This window comes from Danio rerio, chromosome 22 (assembly GCF_049306965.1).
Source record: "Danio rerio strain Tuebingen ecotype United States chromosome 22, GRCz12tu, whole genome shotgun sequence".
Taxonomy (NCBI): Eukaryota; Metazoa; Chordata; class Actinopteri; order Cypriniformes; family Danionidae; genus Danio; species Danio rerio.
In genome coordinates, this window is record NC_133197.1 from 26756982 (window position 1) to 26774297 (window position 17316).

Below are 17316 nucleotides of genomic sequence, written 5' to 3' on the forward strand. Positions count from 1 at the left end.
GTTAAAGAACGGTGGAAACCAGGGATCCACTAATATAAGAAAAAATACTATGAAAGACAATATCAACTGGCTTCTAAAATAAAACTAAAACAGGTTTGGATAAAACGTAGAGTGAGAAAATGAAGAGAGAATTATCATTTTGATCTGAACTAGCCCTTTAAATAGATCAAATCTTCTTCATGTGGTTTATTTTGGTTAGAAGAAGAAATCCAGACCAGCCACAGATAAGATTTATCACGATACACCAAGTAAGGACACAACATCATGAACACACACAACCTCATCTTTGAGAAACAAACACAATAAAATGTATTTGCTTTATTAGTATAAGAGTTACTGTAGATTGTGTTTTGCTGCATTCGTCCATTCTACGGCATATATACAAGAGACGATCAGTGTCGATAGAAAACGGACAGTTACAAAAATAATATGATACAGTTATTTGCTGGAGAAATATACATTTCGATAGATAAAGTCATGATTGATTCTCCTTTAAAAGGCGGTGGAGACAGAAGTCTGAGTTCGTTTTTCAGGCTGTCGTTGCAGTCTATTGTGTAATCCCTCTGGGTTTTTATCCAAACCCACAAGTTTGGGTTCCTTTTAAAGGTGCATGAAAAGTCCAGAGTGATCCAAGAGCTGCGCCCTGATTGGCTCGCTGTTGAAGAGTGTCTTCAGATTTTATCAGTCAATGGCTGTGGTTCAGCCTGATATCTGATGCCCTCCTCTGCCTTTTTTTATCTGGTGCCACGCTCACCTTATATCTGCTGCAGAGGGGAGAAAAAGACACTTTTAGACTTTGACTGTACACCTGCTAAGAACTGCAAGAAGTAAAAAATAATTGATAGTTATAGCAATGGAAGTCTTTGGAGGAACTTGTGTAAACTGGCCAAAAAATTGTTTCTTTTGTAATTTGATTCTTCTTGATTTTTCTTACTGACTGAATATCAAATGCTTACAAGTATTTCAATATTTTAATATTATTAAATGTTTTATTATTTATTTAAAAATGTATTATTATTATTATTATTATTAATGCTGTTGTTATTGTTGTTGTTGTTATTTCTTAAATTGTTTTCAATTTCTATTAATTTATTTATGTGTTTATTTGATTTTTTTGTAAGAAAGGGACAAAATATAATAATAATAATAATAATAAATTAATTTAAAATAAATAATAAAACATTTAATTTTTATTATTATTTTATTCATATTTATTTGTTTTTTATTATGTTTTATACATTTAATGAAGTTTTATTATTCATTTTAAATTAATTTATTATTACTTTTATTTAATATTATTGTTGTCGTTATTGTTGTTATTATTATTATTATTAAATTGTTTTAAATTTTTATAAATTTATATATGTGTTTATTTTATTTTTGTGATAAATTTACAAAAACTAATAATACATAATAATTTTGATAATAATAATAATAATAGTAATAATAATAATAATAATTATTATTATTATTATTATTACTATTATTATTATTATTATTATTAATTTAAAATAAATAATAAAACATTTAATAAGACATTTTATAATTTTTTATTATTGTTTATTTATTATCATTATTGTTATGTTTTAATGTGTTTATACATTTAATGAAATGTTTTATTGTTTATTTCAAATTATTAATTATTAATAATAATAATTAATTAATAATTAATAATAATTAATAATAATAATAATTATTATTATTATTATTATTATTATTATTATTATTATTATTATTGTTATTGTTATTACTATTCAATTGTTTTCAATTTCTATTCATTTATATATGTGTTTATTCGTTTTTTGTGAGAAAGGAACAAAATATTATTAATTAAAAATATTATCTTATAAAAACTATAAATCAAGAAATTAGTAATTGATATTAATAATATTATTATTATTAAAGATAATCTAAAATATTACAAATTTAAAATGTTGAGGACTACATTGCATTGATCTTAAAAAATGTAAACATAATAACTTTTAAAATACAAACTTTTACAATAATCATTATTTATTGCACATAATTTCTTTGTCATTTTTTGCTTGCTCAAGTAATTACAATAAATGTGTTACATTTCATGTAAAATATGATTAAATATTTTATTACAATGACACACAAATTCTGAAATAACTGCCATTTTTATTTTCTTTTTTTATTATACAGCTCGATCTCTTTTTTAAAACATTCAATAGCTACAGTAAATATTATTGACATTGTAGCAAACTTTCATCCAATTTTGCATCATGATACTCCTACTACCATCTGCTGACCCATTTAGCTTTAATCTGACCAACCATGACTAAAAATACCGTCTTTACAGCCACTTTTGGATAGTTTATCTCATTTTCCATTTCCTCCCCTTCTTTTTTTAGCTCACAAACCAGGCTGGCCCTTTGAAACGCAGACCAAAAGGAAACGACAAAGCAAAAAAACAGAGGGCGGAGAGGAAAAACCAAAGCAGGCGAATGATGATGGAGCCGGTGTACCTGTGTGTATGCGGGACTCTGAGTGATGTCTGGACGTGCAAACACACTCCAGATGATCCTCCAGCTGCACCTGCACCTCCCGCAGCTTCGGCCTCCTTCGAACATACTCTACCTTCGCCACCTGAGAGACAGAGAAAGAAAGCCAATGAGGGACGTCCTGAGGCTACATTTACACTACTGCTAAGTGTTGAGACTTTTATTTTTTCACAAACAAATATTTTAGTTCGAAAACTTCAGGGGTGCATTACAGCATACATTGAACAAAATGTAAACTTTATGAAACACTACAGATCCAGTTTAGTTAGAAAACTCTAGAAATTGCTGGGTTCCACACAAATGATTTTATGCTTTTATTTATTTAATAAATTTAAATACAATATTGTAGTATAGTTAAATAGCCAGCAGGCACCTTGATGTCAAAAAAAGATCAAAAACACATCAAAAATGCTAATTATGTGATGTCAACTGACTATCTCGATGTAATCCAATTGACATCTAACATTTGCATCAAAAGCATGTCTAAAACTTATAACAGGACAGTCCTATTTGTTATGCAAATGTTAGATGTCAAATAAATGTCAAAATCATGTCAAAAATAAATTACAGGAGAGTCCTATTTTTGACATGTTTTTGACGCAAATGTTAGATGTCAATTTGATCTCAAAATGACATCAAAAAAATAGATTACAGGACAGTCCTATTTTTGATGCAAATGTTAGATGTGAATTTGATCTCAAAATCACATCAAGCATCAATTACAGGACAGTCCTATTTTTGACATGTTTTGGTGCAAATATTTGATGTCAAAATCATGTAAAAAATCGATTACATGACAGTCCTATTTTTGACGTGTTTTTGATGGAAATATTAAATTTTAATTTGATGTCAGAATCACGACAAAAAAATTGATATGCAAATGTTAGATGTCAAATTAATGTCCAAATCACGTCAAAATTAAATTACAGGATAGTGCTATTTTTTACATGGTTTTGACGCAAATATTAGATGTCAATTTAATCTCAAAATCATGTCAAGCATCAATTACAGGACAGTCCAATTTTTGACGTGCTTTTGACGCAAACGTTAGATGTCAATTTGATGTCAAAAACACATAAAAATCAATTACAGGACAGTCCTATTTTTGAAGTGTTTTTTAAGCAAATATTAGATGTCAATTTGATGTCAGAATCACAACAAAAAAATTGATTACAGGACAGTCCTGTTTTTGACGTGTTTTTGACACAAATGTTAGATGTCAATTTGATGTCAAAATCTCGTCAAAAATAAATTACAGGACAGTCCTATTTTGACGTGTTTTTTATTGAAAATGTTAGATGTCAATTTGATGTCAAAAACACATAAAAAAACAATTACAGGACAGTCCTATTTTTGAGGTTTTTGACGCAAATGTTAGAAGTCAATTTTAAGTCAAAAATCGATTACAGGACAGTCCTATTTTTGATGCAAATGTTAGATGTCAATTTGATGTCAAAATCACGTCAAGCATCAATTACAGTTACAGTCCTAATTTTGACGTGTTTTTGATGCAAATGTTAGATATCAAATTAATGTTATTTTGGCATCAAGTTTAGGGATGTAGGGATACAAATTCCAGCGTAAATTTTGAATTTAAGCTTCAGATGACTAAAACTGATCTTTTAATACTTTTTGTGCCGTTATCAAAAGGGCATCAATGTGTGGATGTCAAATGGACGTCAAGGTTTTGACATTAAATCGATTTGCATTTTGACATGGTTTTTTTGACATCTTGCTTGATATACATTAAGTTGCCCACTGGGTAGTTGAAAAATTTTAATTTCCTGACACATATATTGTTCTGTTTGGAATACAAGCAGAATTTAAAAGACTTGCTGCCAATTTAAACATGACTGTTTTCTTCCTAATGCATATTGACATATACAGTTGAAGTCAGAATTATTAGAATTACGAATCGAAAAAAAATTTGCTTAAAGGGGCTAATAATTTTGTCCATAAAATGTTGTTCAAAACATTTAAACTGCTTTTATTTTAGCCGAATTAAAACAAATAAGACTTTCTCTAGAAGAAAAAATATTATCAGACAAACTGTGAAAATGTCGTTGCTCTGTTAAACATCATTTGGATATTATATTTATATATATCTATTTATATATTATATTTATATATAATATTTAAAAAAGAAAAAAAATCAAAGGGGGGCTAATAATTCTGACTTCAACTGTATTTACTACAATTGTGTTAATTTTATAATTTTATGTTATAACATTATAGGTATTTTTAGCACCTGAAATGCATTTTAGGTTGTGTAGTCGATACTAGACTAAAGATCTTTCCTGAAACAGTGAAAACGTCAAGATTGTTTTTATTTTAAAACGCAAGCGCGCTTGTGTAAATGTAGCATAAACGCACACACTCATAACCCCATCAACAGTGTATTTCTGCTCCAGAGGTGAGATAAGGCTAAACGCGACTCGCTCTGTTTCCTGTAATGCAGATGAGTCGCCTCAAACCTTTCTTTCCAAACACATCATACTGACAGACTCCTTCGCTCTCTGCCAACTCAGCTGCCCTGCAGGCCCATTTATACAATACTTGATTCAGGTCTGAACACTCACACTCATAGCTGGCGAGATAAACGCAATCGAGCGCAGCCCGCGGCCGACAGATATTTGCAGCGGTTAACTCAAGGTTAGGGCTGTTCGTTAACTAGCAGAGGAAGTCTGACACTGTGTTCAGCGGCCTTGAAAGTCTCGCTGATATTGTCCTCCTTTTTGGCACGTTTCACGGTTTGCTCTTGTTACGTTTAAATCTGAGAAATGCGAAAGGCTTCACGTGCTGAAAGTAAGCCTGGAAAGTGGCAGACGAGTGATTTATATCAGTGTGTTTACAGTGTAAAAGTGATTAGAGGAGGAGAAAGTAGGTGAAAAGTCATCGTTGTTTTATTTCGGTTTCATGTTTGTCTTGATTATTTTAGTTACAGTTACAATAAAGAAGAACAAATCAGACCATTTTTGGTCTTAGAATGATTTGATAATTAAGTTATTTTTCATAATAAAGAGATATTTTAAAATCCCACTGAAAGTCTCATGAATCACTATGATTTATATTTTATTTGATAAAATATTAAAAAGTATTTTAAATAAATAGTTATAGAAATAATAATCTAAATAATAATGTTTTACTAATTATATTAAAAATATGACCATAATAAATATACTATAAATAAATAAACAATAAATAATGCCATTTATGTACACATAGACATACATATATACAATCAAACATATATGTATAAAAAATCATATATTATCATATATCAATATTATCAAAAAGTCATATATTGTATATGTTATATACTTTTTACTTTTACACACATATATGCAATAAAATATCAAACATGTATAAATATAAAATCAATAAAAGTTTTTATTTTTATGTTTTATAATATCATGCAATATTCTTATTATTTAAAAAATAATAATAATTACAAAATATTAATTTATTAAATTAAATTTGTAAATCATTTCATTCTAATGCTACATTTTAAAATACACAAATTATGTGTACGATAAAAAAATGTCAGAATTATTAGCCCCCCTTTGATTTTCTTTTTTTTTTTTCTTTTTTAAATATTTCACAATTTTTTTTACCAAGTTTAACAGGGCAAGGAAACTTTCACAGTATGTCTGATAATATTTTTTCTTCTGGAGAAAGTCCAGAAATCCATTTGTTTTATTTTGGCAAGAATAAAAGCAGTTATAATTTTTTTCAACAACATATAATGTACAAAATTTTTTGCCCCTTTAAGCTAGATATATTTTCGATTGTCTACAGAACAAACCATCATTATACAATAACTTGCCTAATTACCCTAGCCTGCCTAGTTAACCTGATTAACCTAGTTAAGCCTTTAAATGTCACTTTAAACTGTATAGAAGTGTCTTGAAAAATATCTAGTCAAATATTATTTACTGTCATCATGGCAAAGATAAAATAAATCAGTTGTAAGAAATGAGTTATTAAAACTATTATGTTTAAAAATGTGTTGAAAAAATACTTTCTCTGTTAAACAGAAATTGGGGAAAAAATAAACAGGGGCGCTAATAATTCAGAGGGGCTAATAATTCTGACTTCAACCATATATGAATAAAGGGGCTAAGCTGAAGGAAAATGAATAAATGTATTTACGAGTATATTCAAATAAACAATGCTTTTACATATTTTGAATGAATACAATTATTTTGAATAATGTCAACATTAAATTACACACTTGTATGGAGAAAGTAAGATGTGTATGTGTATATTTTCACCTTCACGTTCCTGTGGTGTTTTTTGGACGGGTGGCAGCGCATGTTGCTGGTGTTGCAGCAGCCTGAGCATCGCCTCACCTCCACACACGGAGGCCAGATCAAGAAGTTGGCGGCTGTTGGATCCACCTGACTTCGTGGGATCTCATAGATCACCGTACGGGTCTTACAGACGGCTGGCACTGCCTCCTCTAAACACACACAACAGCTTGTAAACACACAAACCACAGGGTGTTGGTAATCTCTGTGTGACTACTCTATTGGGCTTTTCACACTGGCCTTTTAACCCCTGGTTATTGTCATTCGAACAACTGCTTTTTACCCTGAGACCCTTTCACACCTGTAATTTAAAAGTGTTTTTAAAATACTGCATTTTGCCAGGGTTACGAAACTCTGCTCTGGAACAAGGTTAGCCCATTTGTGGAGTTAAACCTACATACATACATTTGTTTAGTGTTTTTTTTCACACTGGACTTTTAACCCTGGGTAATCCTCGTTGAGATACGTTTTACACCTGTAATTTGAAGGTGGTGTTAGTACTGCATTTTACCCAGGGTTATGAAACCCTGCACCAGAACAAGGTTAGCCCATTTACAGAAGTAAACCTGCATTGCGGTGCTACGATTGTTCAGTTTTTTCACACAGGGCTTTTAACCCCGGGTCATCGTCATTCTAAACATAGTTTTTAGCCCCGAGACACATTTTACACCTGTAATTTGAAAGTAGTGTTAGTACCGCATTTTACTCAGGGTTATAAAACCCTGCTCCAGAACAAGTTTAGCCCATTTGCAGAGATAAACCTACGTTGCAATGCTACATTTGTTTATTGTTTGTTCACACTGGGCTTTTAACCCCAGTTTATTGTCGTTCTAAACACTGCTTTTAATCACGAGAAACATTTCACACCTGTAATTTAAAAGTGTTGTTAGTACCGTATTTTACCCAGAGTTATAAAACCCTGCTCCAGAACAATGTTTGCCCATATGACGAGTTAAACTTACATTGTAGTGCTACGTTTGGTTAGTTTTTTCACACTGGATGTTTAACCCCGGGTTATCGTCATTCTAAACACTGCATTTTAACCTTGAGAAATTTGAGAGTGGTGTCAGTACCACATTTTACCCGGGGTTATGAAACCCTGGTCCAGAACAATGTTAGCCTATTTGCAGAATTAAACCTGCATTGCGGTGCTTTATTTGTTAAGTTTGTTCACACAATGTTTAATATCGAATTATCATCGTTCTAAACGCTGTTTTTAACCCTAAGACACGTTTCACACCAGTAATTTGAAAGTTCTGTTAGTACCACATTTTACCCAGGGTTATAACCCTGCTCCAAAACAAGGTTAACCCATTTGCAGAGTTAAATCTGCATTTCGGTTCCATGTTTTGTCAGTGTGTTCACACTGGACTTTAACCCCAGTTCATCGTCGTTCTAAACACTGCTTTTACCCCCAAGACACAATTTACACCTGTAATTTGAAAGTGGTGTTAGTACTGCATTTTACCCAGGGTTAGGAGACCCTGCTCCAGAATGGGGATAGCCCATTTGTGAAGTTATCCTAGCATTGCGGCGCTACTGTACGTTTGTTCAGTATGAAACAGAGTGATGATTATTTATTGCTACTGGACGCTTGGAAACAGACAGCCAATCTGAAACTGAGCCAATCATATAAAGTCAATAAAAAAACACAAATCATGTAAACAACAGCCGGTGAGAAAAATTAAGAAATATATCGAGAAGGAAAGCGTTTGGATTGATCAAGAGATGGTGAGAGGACTTACTTTGTTTCTTGTTTTCATTTATTTGTTATTTTGTCTTTGTTTTCTTGCATTTACACATTTTGTAAGGCTTAAAACAGGCTTAAAGACCTATGTGGCAACATTTTTTTATCGTTAATTGACAAGAATATGTGGAAATGCTATGTAAAAAGGCTAAATGCAGTTCCAATCAGCCAACCAAAGGTTGCCTGCTGTTCAAATCGTCCAATCAGTAACAGTGATACTGCAAATGTGAACATTAACTCTGGGTTTAGGAATGTACAGTGTGAACGTCTCTTAATAAATACCCAGGATTATTCATTAACCACAGGTATAGTATGAAACGTGATTACCGATAACCATACCTGCCAACATTTGTCTATAAAAGTCTGGGAGACTGGGAGATGTGTAGAGTTGGTAGGTCGTTTGAGTAGCAAAGTTGACAACGTGGAGTGCAGTGTTTGGGGTTAATTAGCAACAGTACCATGGACTGGGTTTTGGGCGACGATCAGATACTGTACCTAAACTGACGAATGGGGGGAGGATGGTGGGGTGTTGGAGACTGTACCAAAGTGATGATGATGGCCAGGGGGGTTTGGGGGGAGTGGGGGAGTGTAATTATGGGAGTTTTCCAGGAGAATTAACAAAATGGGAGGGTGCCAGGAGATAGATGTGAAATATGGGGGAGACTGCTGGGAAAAACAGGAGTGTTGGCAGGTATGCAGATACCCAGGATTCAGTTTATCCAAGGTTTAGGATCATCCAGGGTTAACAATTTCAAGTGTGAAAAGCCCTTTTTGAGTGCGTCTTTACCAATGCTTCTCTTGCGTCTGGAGTGCAAGTTCTTGAGGTTTCTGCTGTCGTACAGATGCTCCTTATGGTGGCCTTGTTTAACATCCTCCAGCACTTCATTCTCTGCAACAGCAAGAGGTCAATGAAGCACAAAGTCAACAACGTTTAAGCGACATATTTTGCCTTGTAAGACAAGCCCACAATCCCTCCCACTCTATTGTCAATCAAAAGTTCCATTGAGCCTAATGAAAAAAAAAAAAATCAAGAAAACCAGGTCTGATTACTAAGCAAAACAATAAAGGTGCCAGCCAACCCTCTAGCACACTTCATACGGGGAAAAAACTTTTTACACGCACATCACAAAGCAAATATATGCACCGCCCAAGGACATGCAGAGAAAATCTCAACAATGAGATGTTCACAAAGCACTGTGGCCTTCAAAACGCTCGGGTTAGTTAGTCTGACCAAAGTGTGCAGCGTTCAATCATGCTGTTCGGCAGATCCGCAGAGCCATTCAGCCATACAGCAGGACAAGAGATGCCCCTGTTGTTGCCCCCGGAAACCATCCCAATGGAGGAGGAGGGTGGTTTTAATTCAGGCTTGAGCAGCGTGGCCGACCGACCCGCTCGGCTTTTCACACAGTCGTTAGCGGAGCAACAGACCTCACAAACGCAAACACTACTCCAGCTCCGGCCTCTTTTCTTTCCCCAAACACACTCGCACGCAGAGACGCACACAAACTGAGGAATTCGACATGAATAATACATTACAGCAGCGCTGGCATTCAGCCGCACTCAACTCATAAAGGCAGCATGACAACAGTATAATGGAGAGAGTCTCTTGACCTCCCTCAGGCACCAGCCACACAGACGCAGCTGTTTGCATTTCAATTACAGAGCTTATGGGCCAAATCAAATTCGAGACTCGTTGCATTTCCTCATTAGATGCGCTGGAAGTTTCAATTTGAGGCATTGAGGATGTTTGAACCTGTTCAGATGGGCCTTTGACACTTCGGGCGAGAACGCGATAACCATAAGCGACAACATTAAGATTTGACCCAAGCAAAATCATACCAAGATTTCTTCTAAATTATATATATTTTCAAAAATAACAAACAACTCAGATAATCAAACAAGTGAGAGTCGATTTTAAAATATGCGCATTTGTGCATCCCACAAAAACAGCAGTATCTTTCTAGGGTTGGTTATTGCACCCAGCTTTGTGATTAAATTTGAATATTATTTATATGGTTGCATGGGTTTTATGGATTTTATAGTTTTTAGCCTGTGGTTTGGTTGACATCATCCTAAATAGTGTTGGGGAAATTTACTTTATGAAAGTAAAGCATTACAATACTTAGTTACTCCCCAAAGAGTAACTAGTTGCATTACTTAGATACGTTTTAGGTGTGTAATGCATTACGTTACTTTTGAGTTACTTTTTCTGACCAGGCTTGATCTCTTTCAGAATTTGCAGTTTTTGAAATAGATGAGTTAACAACACACTGTATAACCTTCATTTACCTTTGACAAAACAATAAAAAAGTGAATGTTAGATAATGTTATCTTTGGAGAATTTCCTGATCCCCGATTTATACATGCCGAATATACAGATTAATGAAAGTTTAAAGCAATGTGTTTGTAAAAGTTGTAAAAGTAAAGTCAGTGTCCATTCAGATAATCCGTTTTTCCTATTCTTCAGTGCGCTCAAAATAATGAGAATACTTCCATCGCAAAATGTGAAGCTCTGTCATCTTCGTTTCTGTCTGTTCCTGGATTCTCTTACTGTGTGACAAGGTAACAACGTTCATTTTAATTCAGTATTTTTTTTTTAAGGCAAATAAACTAAACTAAAAATTAACTCGCATTTCATTTTTAAAAAAGTAACTAAAATATTATTACTTAATTTGTTTAAGTAATGTGTTAAGTAATGTGTTGCTTTGCTTGTAACTTAGAAAAGTAAGATTATTATTTAACTTGCATTACTTGTAATGCATTACGTCCAACACTGATCCTAACCCCCATTGACTTTCAACATTAACAACTTTCACACATCAGACTTTTATTTCATTAATTGTGATTAGTTTCGACCAAATTTTTTAAACGTTTTTTTTATCCCGCTAATTTAATCTAGCAGAAATATTTGGTACTGCACGCACAAAATATTACTGAAAGCCTGTATTGTGAGATATCAACCTAACAATTAAATAAAAGTTCAAATCTGCATGACCCGGAAGACTTTCATTTCAGTATGTTGATGCACTTTCAACTGCAACAAAATATTGAGTAGAGGGCGGGGCTTTATTATTGCAAATCATTCCCTCACAGCAAACTAATGGTAAGAAGGGTGTGGTTAGGAATTTTGTGGCTGAAGTGTCAAACTGTTGCAACTGAAATGACCAAGATTCCAAACACTGAAGCAAATGCTCAGACTTTGATTGAAGATTACCAAAACAAACTTTTTTTTTACAGATGAACTTTTTTCGAAATAATTGTTCTGCAAAAGAATTACAGTGAGTATGTTTACATGGACAGCAATGATCTGATTTTAATACAATTTTCTTATTAAGAGTCTAGAATGTAAAGTGATTATCGATTAATTTAATTTGATTAATGTCATAATCGAACTAAACTGAAATCAGATTAAAACATGTAGAGTATGCCGATTTTAGTGGCATTATTGAAGTGCAGTACAGACATGTAAACACGTTATTCAAACTAATATTGCTGACATATAATATGATATTATTATCGTGTTGGATTTTGCCACATTTTGTGACAGGATAGTCTATTCTCAGCACCTACCGAGTCAGTGAAGGACCACAGACACCTGCATCGCAAAATGCAAAGGGTTTTTTCCCCATATGGTGTGTGTATCACATTCAATTAAAAAACAACACTCTTCCAGCAGTTCATACTCAAATCCAAAATCTCGTTTGTCACTGGAGCATGCATGAAATGTTCCCAAATGAAAGCGAAATTTCCAAACTCCAGTTAAAGTGGACAAATTAAAAATGAAACATGAAATTACATGAAGGAATTTCTCTAAAGGAAATGTGTATAGCGCGATGAAGAAAAGATGTTAATTGAATTGTGTGCTATAACGTGTATAACGGGATCATAAAAGGAACATTCAAAAAGCAGCTCATGTAAAAACCTTAATCAAATTATTCTCTTTTTCAGATTAAGGCAAATAATTGGATTACTGATGTCCATGTAAAAGTAGTCACTGTGAGCAAGCAAAATCAACATTTTGTCTTCATTTAGACTTCATGGCTAATCTTATGAATAATTTATAAATAAAAGTAACTATTTAACAAGTACTCAAGCCTGTAGATAGATAAAATGATGGCAGTAAAAAACCTAAAACCTGTGAACAATAAAGCAAAATATATAAAAAGACTACATGCAATGCTGTGCACATATTGTAATGACATCATCACTGCCACAAAGATTTTAAAAAGCCAGAGTTCTTCAGTCAAATTGAAACTTTTAAACTACACAAAACAGAATTCGAGTTACTGTTTGCGCAATGCAAAGATCTAGTTTACTGTAACTTCAGGTGTTTAGGAAAACGCAAAATGCTGCAGCCACCAAAATGTGACATCATTTACCAAGTTCAAATACTCCAGCGATGCATGCCATGCGGCGCCACAAATGCAGGAACAGAGCTGTGGTTACTAGGCAACAGGTGCTGAGGCATTCGGTTTAAACTCGATTGAATGCTGAGGTCCATGAACTTTGAATGCGGGGAAAGATTGAGTGAGTCTCCTCTGAAAGGAAGTTTCCCTCAGTTTTGTTCTCCTAACATTATGCTGCAACACTTTAGCGACTTGACACATTGTGCTAACATTCACTCGTTAACTAATCAAGTCAGTGTTTTGGAACAAATCCTTTCGGCAAACAACCATCTTCGTTCATATATAATGACTACAACAATTCTCAGATCAAGCACACAAGCCATATCCTTGTGGTAGTCGTAGTTTTTTATTTAGAAACTGTTAGCAATTGGTTAGCAAAAACTATAGCATGTTTCCACAAAATAGCTAAGTGTCAATGTCATTCGTAATGCAAACATGTCACCGGGCACCATATTAAGTAAACAATTACATCTGAACAACTCTTTTTTTGTTTTCTTTTTAAACGAATTTAAGATTAAAATCACTGATTAAAATCATCACAAGCTACCATTTCCCACTGTAAAACCCAACAGTCAACTTCATCAAATGAAATGAGTGTAGTTAACTCAAAATTGACTGAAAGTTTATTCTACTCATTTGAAAAGTTTTTGAACTCAGTGTTGTAGGTATTGGGTTAATTAAATACAGTACCTCATTACATTAACTTAAATGGTTTGCAGCAATCGGTTTTCTAAAACGGTTTGAGTTGCCTCAACTTATTGGGTTTCACAGTAGTCAGTTGGTTTGAGTTCTCTTCATCTATTAGGTTTTACTGTGCTCAAATTGCTTCATTTACTCAAATGGATTAAGTTCACAGTACTTATTAAGATTAGTTTTTGAACTTAAATGGTTTGTTGCAATTGGTATCCTCAAACTGTTTGAGTTACCTTAACTCTTTGGGTTTTACAGTGTAGTAGGCTCAGAATTATCAAACTCAAGTTAATTTACTCAGGTCTTGTCAAATAATAAGAAAACCAGTTAGACTTTACCTAGGAAGTCCATTTCCAGGATCCTCTGGAGGTCGCTGATGCTGTGGATCTCACTGTTAGAGAGTCTCTCAATCAGCTCTCGGGGAATTGGTGCTTCCTGTTAAAGACAAAAAAATGGGGATTGTTTATTTGTAGCTTTGCCCTTTGGCATATGTTTGTTTTAAACATATTTTTAGCTTGTTTTAAGTCAGTTTGTGTAAAGCATGTAAAAAATGATTTCCACAAATCAGAATGAACTCTTTTAGACCCTTGTGTTTGTCAGACACTTGATTTAACAATATTTAAGTTTTTAATTTTTTAGAAAGTGAACTTTTATATGGACCAAAATTAATTAAAAAATATATTAGGTCTACATCAGAACCATGCTGAAATCTTTGAATATAAGTGCACGTGTATGGAAGTCTAAGGAATGTAAGTGTAATACTTTATTGGCTATTTGATGGTTACACCACTTGACATTTTGCAGGTTAAAAGTCAAAATGTATAGAGTTTTTTTTTTTTTTTCAATTGTTTTCATTTGTAACATGAGTAGCACTCTAGAACTTGCCTCGTGTTCATAAAGCAGATTTTAGGGAACGTTTTTAATCAATATTAGATACTTTCTTTAGCCTATAGGTACAATAAGAATTGCTGTTACTTTGACGATGAAATGTCTAATGAAACCTCTCTCTTTAGTGAGTACACATCCTCTTCTCCAGAACTGCACATGCGTTCGTAGGTCTTACCTCAGCGGCTGCTGAAAGCAGAGAGAAGCAGCAGACGAGAAAGTGGATCAGCGCGGTTCTCATCTCCCCTGTGGTCCAAAAGTGTCCCAGCGCAGGCGAAACCGTCCCGACCGGAGCCGCAGAGATGCTCCAACCGGCGGGGAGCCGGGGAACATGCCTTTCTACAGACAAATCTCCCAAAGAATAAACTCTTCACAAGTCAAACAGAAAAGCAAGTCCTAAAATCGACTCTAATTACTTCTTGTCGCTTTTAATCCATTAAAATATCATCCTTTTATAGCATCTTTTCAGAAATGTGTTTGAATAACACAAAATCTAAATCCAAAAATGTTCCTAGACGAAAAAACGAGTTAGTATAATCAAAGAGTCCACGTTTATCCAGAATAGTCCATTTGACGCACTATCCACGTTGTGTCCTCATGAAAGAATGTGTCTGGTGAAGCTTCAGCAGGTCCTGAAGCGCGGAGCGGAGCGTGTCTGACAGTGAATGAACTGCGCTTCTCTCATCTCCTCATCTTAAACTCAGCGCCCCCTCAGGACGAGCTCATCTAACCAGCAGCCTTTCAACTCGCCGCGCCACGGATTACTGTGCTGTGGATTTGAAATCACCTCAGAGACTCGATTCGTTTTAGTCCGTTTCAAACACAAAGATTCACTGAGATTTGCTTAGTTAACCAAGTCAGTAGGTGACAACGCGTGCGCTTTTAGTCACTAATTCGAAAATTCATTAAATGCACATACAATCCACTTAAAAGTTGCTTTCTCAGAAATGAAACAACAGAAACTGGATGTTTTAATTATTTGTAAAAATATTAAGAAAAAAGTTGACTAATAAGATTTGACAAGGACATTTCATATATTGTTCTACTCAGGAGGCGAGTTAGCAAGGTGTTTTCCTCTAAGCCATTAGAAAGTTAATCGTTGACACATTTCGTTGAGATTCAGACGGTGTTTACATTAGTCATGTTCTGTCAGGCTAATGTCTAACAGGAGAAATAAGCGAGTTTCAGGGTCTACTGAAGCCAGTGTTCTCCTCTGTTTTAGGTGGCTGAATCCTTAATTAACCCCACTGAGACAGGAAGAGCCACAGACTGACAACTATTGAGGAGAAATGATGGGAAAGAAAGCGGTGAATGGACTGCTCGAAAAAAAAGAGAAGGTGAAGACAGCAGACGACAGGAGGTGAGCACAATGTCCTGGAGTTGAAACAAAAGCAGATAAAATAGAAAGCACAAACACTGCAGGACTCCAAACTGGGTTTTGGTGCAGTTTGGTGAGGTAAAAATGTATAGTATCAAAGTTTTCTGAAAGCTTTCCATTCATTCCACTCATACCAAAGATTGGCTCTTGGAATAAAACATTGTTTAACTAAATTCCGTTTTCATTACATATGAAACTGTGTGTGTGTGCATGTGTGTGTGTGTGTGTGTGTCTGACAAGCAATTGCATTCCTGACCCTGGCTTTTGCCGTAAGATGGAGTGGAATGTGTGAGGACCCACACACACACACTAAAGCTTCAGCAGGTGAAGAATCTGGAAATCCAGCGTCTATGTAGTTCATGACTGACATCTCAATGAAGATGGAGGGGGAAGGGGTCCAGGGTCAGACGAGCTTGAACCAAAAGACTTGATTTAGAAAGACATTTTAATGTGGATAGTTATCAAGCGACCGTTTGATATGAAGGGAAATGGAAAAGCAAATGAGAGACATTTGTTATGTTTGTGGTAAAAATAGGCAGAGAAAGAAGGAACTATGGGAGTTGAAGTCCCCTGAGATCATGCTTTGCCAAAGCGAATGAGTCATGGCGCAACCACATCTACCAGTAATGTGTGTGGGAAACCTCTAAAGAGCATACAGATGCGGAGTTGTACCTTTTCTGTAAGAAGGAGGACACACGGATACCCACACATACCTCGAGCACCGGCGGCCCATGCCAAGCTGGGATCCCTGCCAAAACCAAAAACCTTTGCTCTCCTTCCCATCCATCCAAGCATGAGAATAATAAGTAGAACTTCTATCGTGTACAAACACTGCACACTTGCTTGCTGGTCAGGCTCTTGACTTGAAGGGACTTTTAAGGAATAGTTCGGAAATGAAAACTCTGTCATCGTTTACTCACCCTCCAAACCCAACTTTTATTTCATCTGTGGAACACAAGATAAAAATTAAAAGCAGAATGTATTTTATATTATTAGACAATATTAAAGGGGTAGTTCATCCAAAAATAAGCATTCTGTCATCATTTACTCACCCTCAAGTGGTTCCAAACCTTTATAAATTTCTTTCCTCTGTTGAACACAAATGAAGACACTTTGAAAAAAGTTGGAAACATGTACCCACTTTAAAAAGTGATTATTTGGTTTACTTAAAAAAGTTAGTAAACCATTTGCACTAAAAGTGAGAAATTGACTTTACATAAAAAGTGAGTAAACCCCTTATAACTTGGAAATAGCGCTGCATGATATTGGAAAAAGCTGATGTTACGGTCTCTACTTAAAGGGTCACGAAACAGCAAAACACATTTTTGGAGATGTTAACAGTCATCTTTATGTCACATGCTGCTAAAAACACTAT

General features: G+C 34.5%; 1 protein-coding gene across 2 annotated transcripts; it reads right to left on the reverse strand.

The window, feature by feature from the left end:
- Positions 1-285: 285 nt before the first annotated feature.
- Positions 286-15330, reverse strand: pdgfaa (platelet-derived growth factor alpha polypeptide a). 2 transcript variants are annotated; one of them, NM_194426.3, is given in 6 exon segments: positions 286-764; positions 2490-2610; positions 6800-6987; positions 9370-9471; positions 14017-14113; positions 14742-15330. In NM_194426.3, coding segments are annotated over 6 exon segments (585 nt in total). In that variant the 5' UTR covers positions 14805-15330; the 3' UTR covers positions 286-750.
- Between the last annotated feature and the right edge of the window lie 1986 nt (positions 15331-17316).

Bases quoted from the DNA above. Each gene is read 5' to 3' on its own strand.
- pdgfaa (XM_073936330.1), bottom strand. From the start codon at position 14,804: ATGAGAACCGCGCTGATCCACTTTCTCGTCTGCTGCTTCTCTCTGCTT. The intron at 9,472-14,016 runs GTAAAGTCTAAC...TTGCTGTTGCAG, and splicing joins CCTGGAAATGGACTTCCTAG to AGAATGAAGTGCTGGAGGAT. The intron at 2,611-6,799 runs GTGAAAATATAC...TCTGTCTCTCAG, and splicing joins AACACCACAGGAACGTGAAG to GTGGCGAAGGTAGAGTATGT.